At 36.2% G+C, this 8,133-nt stretch overlaps 1 protein-coding gene across 1 annotated transcript; it reads left to right on the top strand.

The window, feature by feature from the left end:
• The first annotated feature begins 3,713 nt into the window (after nucleotides 1–3,713).
• Nucleotides 3,714–8,075, top strand: zgc:66479 (uncharacterized protein LOC327541 homolog). Its single transcript, XM_046853803.1, has 4 exons — nucleotides 3,714–4,169; nucleotides 5,609–6,087; nucleotides 6,269–6,416; nucleotides 6,840–8,075. The coding sequence occupies exons 1-4, from the start codon at nucleotides 3,906–3,908 to the stop codon at nucleotides 7,758–7,760; spliced, it is 1,812 nt and encodes a 603-aa protein (XP_046709759.1). The 5' UTR covers nucleotides 3,714–3,905; the 3' UTR covers nucleotides 7,761–8,075.
• Nucleotides 8,076–8,133: the final 58 nt, after the last annotated feature.

Raw genomic sequence — 8,133 nt, 5'->3', positions numbered from 1 at the left:
TCAATGTCTTTATGAAAATTATTTAAGTTTGGAGGAAAACATTTAAGTTTTAAATGTGTGCTTTAACTACTGAAATCAGGAATTTTGCAGGTCTTGCATACTTATTTTTCTAGGATGCCAATGTCTCATTTGTTTTATTTTGATCCAAACAGCTTAATAAAAAAAAATACATAAAAAACAATTTTCTTCAATTAATCTTATTCAACTTTTCAGCGTAATATTCATATATTAGTTCAGGAAAACATCAGGAAATTACACTTTTTTGAAAAGACAATAATTAGATTCACATTAAATTGCAGGGTGGCATTTTGACTTCCACGCTAATAGTTCCTGTTCCTGAGCTTTCTCTGCTGTCTATTTGTACCTTCACATTTTCTCTTTATTTCTCTTTAAACTTTATGTTTCTATATTCCTCTTTTCCTTGGTTCAATCACACTTCACCTAAACATGTCAATAGATTAAGCGACTGCTCCATATTGCCCATAAGTGTAAATGAGTGTGAACTGGCATCCTATCTAATGTGTATCCTGCTTTGTGTTCCAAGTATAAGCCTAAGATAATTTAAGAATTAATAATAGTTGTGCAAACATCATTTTTAAAATGTATTTTAAAGGACACCTGCAACTTCATTCTCACATTCAACTCATACACAAATAATTAGCAACTGTTTATTTTTAAATAATATCAGCAACGTCAAAAGTAGACTACAAGGAAAAAACATTCACTTCTACACTTTTAGCCCAGATTTTATAACTAATTAATCAAGTTAATTGCAACTTACTTTACATACTTATTTAAGATTTGGTGTATTATTATAACAATTTTAGTTAATTCTACTACTTCTGTAGACGTATTTGAATGTGTGAATAAGTTTAATGGATTCAAATCGTAAGCAGTTGTATGCGCTTTCTTAGAGTTTTTGGTGAGTAGTTAGATTATAAATGTTTTAGTCAGTTTTTGTTTTTGTTTTCCACTGAGAGGCTGTTTGTGACAACCGAGATAACCATTTCAATGTTTTAAGGAGTGTGTCACTATTTTTGCACGAGCATGGGTCCAACAGGGTCTTGAAACCCCTACAGGCGAATTCGGCAGACATAGTTTGCATGACACTATGGCTGCAACAACTAATCGATGAAATCGATAATAAACGATAATGAAATTTGTTATCAATGAATGTCATTGTCGATTATTTGGGCTGTTCAAGTTACGTGTTAGCGTCACAGCAAGACAACACAGTGGCAAACAGTACACATTATATAAAAGTGCTGTAAGACTGTTAAACCTACAAGTGATGCAAAGTGGAGCTCGTGTGGTATAGAAGCACCACAGTAATACAAGAGCACATGAAAGAAAACACACTGGTGTCACGGATGAAGGTGAAATATCAGCAAGGTAAGCAAAAACTGTATAATTCTTATCATGTAAAAATGGTATTGTGTAATGAAATTCTATTGTGTAAACTGTTCGTTTGCTAACTTCAGGACAGTCGCACTAAATCTGTTCTGTCATGAGCATCAGGTCGTGCATCAGCTCGCTCGCGACATAGTGATGAATTCAATTAAATGGTGCGAAGAAACACTAAATCTAAAAGCAGCAAATAACAGCAGCAGTAAACAATTACAGTTTTAGTCACTGTTGTGGCTTTCATGATTATGCATTTGTACACCAATGCATATATATATATATATATATTTTTTATTTTTTATTTTTTTAATCAGGCCTGTTAGCTTGCGTTTCTCCATTTCATTCTCTTTTTATAGCATTTGTAGCACATACTACAACAGAAACTTATCTGCTTTCAAACGTGATTTACTGTGGCTTTACTACGTTCATTGCTTGTTTTCGATGTTTGTATATTCATTTTATGCATATATCATTTAATTATTATACAAAATTAAATTAATTATATATTCTAGATGCTTATATCTTCACTATAAACTTTAAAATGTCTAAATCAAAGATAGTTAAACTCAATATCTGGATTTAGCATTTTTAAAGTACACGTTTATACATAAATACCCTAAATTAAGGTTGTATACAGTTATAATAAGCAAAACATCTCATTTAAAAATATATATATTTTATCAGATTAATCGAGAAAAATTAACCTTATGAATAATCGATTACCAAAATAATCGTTAGTTGCAGCCCTAGATGATACCATTTGTTAATTTGGTTTATTCACTTCTTTTTTCATCAAAAAGATGAGACTAGTGAAAGTCAAGGTGGCTTTCATACTCGCTTGCTGCGGACACTGTCCAGCTTAACCCCTGCGAGTTTGACACACAGCTTTCACAATGTGCTTCCAGAGAAGCAGACAATTTGACAGGATGACCCCAGTTTAGTAAATCTGGTGAGTGAATTCAAACTCTCAGTATAAACCAGGATTCATAACGTTATGTACATGTACAATTTAGTTGGCAAAACAGCATTGAATACCTGACATAATAATGTCATCTTGTCAATCTGTTTATTTGTTAGGATGTCATTGACATGGATTTGTATCAACAATTCCAGTAAGAATCCTTTGTTTTGACCCAGAAAGTCTACAACTAAACCCTTAATCATTTTGGAAGGGAATTCAGTCATGGAACTGGACTACCTCAAACGTTTTGTCTTCTTTTTGGACTAGTTTATTCCCTGAAATAGAAATCTCCAAAGTGTTTGAAAAGACACTTTCCATTCTGTCCAGCAGGTATTTCTTTACCTTGGAAAGGTTGACTCTTCTTTTTCAAAGGTTTAAGAAAACATTGGCAAATTGTTTTAAACTTGTTTCTTCACTTATTTGTATTTTATGAAATGAAAAGTTAAGTAGAAATAAAAGAAGAATTTTCTTTGTTGTTCCACACCTGCTTCTTTGTCTCTGCAATCACCTATGCATTTTTCTTTTTAGATGCATAACACCTCATTAATGCTGACTTTGTGACTCTGTCTTAATTTTCCTTCATCCATGTTTTCCATTCTCTCTCTCTCTCTCTCTCTCTCTCTCTCTCTCTCTCTCTCCTTTGTGTAATCTTTTATTAAAAAATAAATTGTCTGCAAAGTATTTGCAGCAGTAATTTAGAATAGTTTCCTTTCTGACCGCTGACAAGAAAACGACTTTGGTACCCTTTCAGGCAAAACAGGATTTCTTATGTAGATATACTGATAAAAAATATTATAAAATATGAAGCTTTTAATAGTTTAAAGTTAAATCATGGATCAAAAAATTAGAGAATGAGGGAAAACTAAATGAACCAAATGCACTTCTGAGACCTCCTATGCCACCATTTGCTCATTTCGTTTTGCTGCACTGATCTGTTTGGCGAACAGGGAAATTAACTTATGTGGTTTTCTTATAAAAATGTTTGATTCAACACATTCCTGGTTTCACCATCATTTTTCTTCTACTCATCACCTGTATGAAGCTCAACACTGAATGGTACAACATTGGCACGTTCTGTAAAATGTGCTTGTGTTTCTCCACAATTAAGAAAAAAAAAAAGACATTTTAAGAAATCACAACGAAAGCATATCCCATACTTAGTTACTTCTTGATTTATTTGCTCCTTTCCTGACAAATAATTTGAGGCCATTAAAAGTTTCATATTTTCTTATTTTAAAGCTTTGCCTTTTCCCCCCAGGAGCGCAGTGCATATATGGTGAATTATTTATGAAGTGCAATAATTGGTTATGAACACTATATTTTCCTAAATAATTAGAAGTACGTGTACTGACGACGTTTGAATGTCAGTGTCACTCACACACACACGCGTGCGCGCGCGCGCCTGACCTTGTAGCCAGGCTGTAGTGGGCGCGCAGAGGCTCTGTTAGGACCCTCCATAACAGAACACGGCGCAAAGCACAAACCAAGGCGCTTCATTCGAGGCCAAAGGGTGAGAACCTGCAGCTCTGCGGAGGAGCTCATGGCGAGGCGCAGAGGAAAGAGCAGCAGTAAGCAAGACGATAGCTGGTTACCTGTAGAGCCATCTGCCATACAGACATCTCGGGGGTTCAATGAGTATGTCATCCCGGGTGTTTTGTTGCTTATCATCGCTGTCGGTGGGTCAGGATTCTTCTGGGTCTGTAGCGATCACCAGCAAACTATTGACACACTGTCAGAAACGCTGGCGTCCACGCAGGCCAGAATAACCAGGCTGCAGCAGCAGTTAGGGCCTGATAACGCACAGGTTGGTTGGCATGTCATTGGAAAGTTTATTTTTAACCTTAAAAAAAAAATGCACGGCTTTCACCATGCTTAAAATAGTTTTCATATCTGATTATTTGCCATGGATGGATTGATTACAATTAAAAAAAAAGAAAAACACTTTCTTGAATGTTTCTTTCAACGTCAAAAGTTAGACCACATATTGCACATGTGCTAAACTTTGCAATGTTTCCAGCACCTTATGCCATTAATAGCTTCACTAGGCCAGTACAGAATAGTATCATATTTCTTTGCTCAACACTGCTTTAGAGAGCAGACGGTCCTATACAGTGTTGTGCTTGTTACTAAAAAATAGCCAGTTACAGTTACTCGTTACTTCATTCAAAAAGTAACTCAGTTACTTTGTTGATTATTTACACCAAAAAGTATTGCGTTACTGTTAAAAGTAACTTTTTAGTTACTTTTTAAAAGAACGTTCTGTAATGTTCCCATTAATGCCCGTTTATGCGTTATGGTCTATACAAACACAAAACTGACTTGAACACAAAGTCATTTTTAAACATTATTTTATTTAAGTCAGACCAGCACAAACTGAATAAATCACAAGGATTTCGGAATAACAAAACAAGCTGAATAATATATATTCACTATCAAAAACTAAAGTGGCTTCTGCATCATAAAATCTGTTGTGTTGAGCTCTTAAAAATGTTCCTTTCACAGCTTAAGTATAAAAACTATCAGCAATGTACAACAGAACACCGGGTTAGCTTCTAGCTCCTAGCTTCATCGAGGCGTGGAGTTTCTGGAGGTCCTGCTATCGCAGTAGATATGACCTTCGAACCAGAAATACACAGCTTACATTTGACTAAAAAGTTTTTGTCTTTATGCTCAACTTAAGTGAAATAATGAGCATATTTCCACTTTGAGAAACTCGTCTTGCTCTCGCCTCGACTCACCATTACTGCCGCACAGACCTGAATTAACGAAGACACGCCCACAGTGCGTCTTCTTCATGTTTACAGTGGTTCATCCACCAATCCTACAATGCATCTCTGCTGTAAACAGGTTAGACTGTAGGCTACACTTCAGCCCAAATTCATTCATTTAAAAAAGTAACGGGTAACGCACCATACGGTAACTTTATTTTTAAAAGTAACGCGTTACAGTATTAGTTACTGCCCAACAGTGGTCCTATATGTATTGCTCTTGGCCGAATATTTAGCAAAATGCCAAAGCAAAGATAGGTGAAGTTCATTTTATATAAAAAGAAAGTATAATGAGCTCCCCTGGAAATCTAATTATTTTCCCCTAGTCTCTCTAAAGCCTTTCTACAATTGAAATGGCACTCAGGCTAGCAAGAAGTAAATTAATATAGATTTAATGAGTGAATCATTCATCATGTAACCATATTTCCATTTGAATTGCAGTACGCTATGTTCTTGACTTTGCATCTTTCTTTAGCTTGCTAATGTTGGTGAATTTGAAGAGCGCCTGGTGGCTCTGGAGGATGCCTATGCTAAAGCACAGAGACAGGTTGAACTCGCCCTTGCCACATCCGAGCAAATCAAGTCCATAGACCTTCAAAGCAAAGTGTGGTCCCTTCAAGCTGAGATGAACAACAAACTCGCAGAGCTCCAGCAGAACACTATTTCCATTGCTGCAATGAATGCCATCATTAAGAACAAGAGCACTGAGTTTGAAGTTGTGAAGCAGAGCGTTAACACCATGTTAAATGCTAATACTGAACTAGCCATGCATATCTCTGGGTTTTCTAGCATGCTTTCAGTCACCAAGGTACGTTTGGATGAGCAGATCTCCATCGTGGATGGTCTCACGTCTAGATTGGAGGGTCAAAAGGAGGAAATCAATGAAATAAAGGAGTTATTTGCCAGCAACAAGGAATCACTTTCTACAAATGCACAGCAGTTGATGGATATCAAGTGAGTAGGCAAACCCCTTTATGTTATCAGAAGCATTGGTAAAAACTAAAACATTTAAAATATACATGGCTTATTTTCTTTAATAAAAAAAATGAAAAAAAAAACTTTATATTTCAAAGTAGATTTTAAGCAAAATGGAAAAGTGCATGTTGCCTTTTAACTGAATTGTATTCTCTCACAGAGAACTGCTAGAATCGGAGCAAATTAAGCGGACACAAAATCTTGAGAACCGGCTGCGGTCTTTGTATAAGCGTCTGAAAGATCATCAGATGAATACAGAGTCTCTTCATTTCCATCTCGCAGCCCAGGTGGAGGCCTTACAGATCCAGGTACAGAGCTGGCTACTATATATAAAAAAAAAAAAAAACATAACAAAAATGTATGTTGTCTCTTTATCCATGTGAATTTCTTCTGGATTCTTCCTATTTGTCAAGTAGCATAGTAGGTGACATGGTACTGTAGGTGACTCTAAACAGCCCCTAGTTGTGAATAAATACTGTATGCAGGCAGATGCTGTGCAGTATCTAGGGTGTGTTCCTACCTCACCCATTGTTCATTTGATAGGCAGAAGGTATATTCCCCAACCCTGACCAAAATAAATTTGTTTTTTAATTGAACGAAGGGTTAAAATAAAATAGCTTAAATAATGCCTAAATTCAGGAACCTTTAATAAATAAAATAAATCAAATTTTATCAGCTTTCGAGACAAATTTATTGTCTAACACTAAGCTCTTTATTGTGAAATATTTCAGTTTTTGAAACCCAGCAGACCTGAAGGGGAGCTTCCGGTTGAGGAGCAGTTAACCACATCTGACAAAAAAGAGAAAGAAGCAGCGAAAACAGAGTTGGAAAATACAGAACAAGAAGAATTTGCAGAGGAGCAAGAGATTAAAGAGGAGGAACAAGAGATTACAATGGAAGAACAAGAGTTTACAGAGGAAGACAAAGCAACAGAAGAGGATGAATTTAATAGGGAGCAAGCAGCTGTTGAAGTTGAGACAAGTGTAGAGGAACCTCTAGCAGAGATTAAAACTTCTTCAGAGAAACTGGACATTAAAATTGAAGAGGATGTTGCTGAGGAACAGAAAGAGGTGGATATTACTGAAGAGATGGAGATGTTACGAAATACACATATGGTAATGAATGAAAGAGAGGAGACAGTTGTAGATGAGATCCAGACAGCTTTGGAGGATTCAGAAAGCGTGATTGTTGAACCAGGGGAGATTGTGGATGAGAAGGTAGAGGCCCCTGTTGATGAAGAGATTGAAATTTATTCGGAGATGATGAACACAGCCCCAAGTGAAACAGAGAAGCAAACTCCTTTAGAGGATTCAGGCACTACCGATACTGAAAGTTCTGCTGTGGAGAAGCAAGTAGATGCAGCTCCGGCACAGGAAATGCAGACAGATTCAGAGGAAATGGACATGGTTTCAAATATAAATGAGGTTTTTAGTGAGGAAAATGCTGAGCATGCTGCAGAAGAAATCCACAGTGTTTCAGATGAGATATCAACTGCAGAAATTAAGATCCAGGTAAATGGTGCAGAGCAAGAATCTGCTGTGGAGGAGATTCAGATTCTTGCAGATGAGACAGATATTGCCACTGATGAGAATCTAGACAATCAACTGGGAAACGATATTCCAGCTGAGACTGAGCAGGAAGCAGTAGACTAGATGACATCAGTCCCTGCTGAGGAATCAGTTGCCTCTGAGAAATCAATAAAAGAAGCATAATGGCTGAAGGAGAATGAAGAGCACATTAACAATTTCTCATGTCTGCTACTCATATTAACTTTTAAGGACTCTTGTATGAGTGTGATCTTATACTCTGAGAAATGTTCATACCCTAGAAAGTCTTTTGATTCGGCGTCTGCAAGAACACAAAGGTTTTATACTGTATAACAGTAAATTGTGTAACCTTTAATTGAATTACTTTTTCTAAGGGTGTCATTTGCATTGATATTTTGATTAAAAAAAGATTGCTTGAGAGTCCTTGTGCAGTTCTTTAGTGTTTACTTCCTATTTATTTTTGTTGTTCTGTCTCTGA

This window comes from Silurus meridionalis, chromosome 1, assembly GCF_014805685.1.
Source record: "Silurus meridionalis isolate SWU-2019-XX chromosome 1, ASM1480568v1, whole genome shotgun sequence".
NCBI lineage: Eukaryota > Metazoa > Chordata > Actinopteri > Siluriformes > Siluridae > Silurus > Silurus meridionalis.
This window is presented reverse-complemented; position numbering and strand designations above follow the sequence as displayed.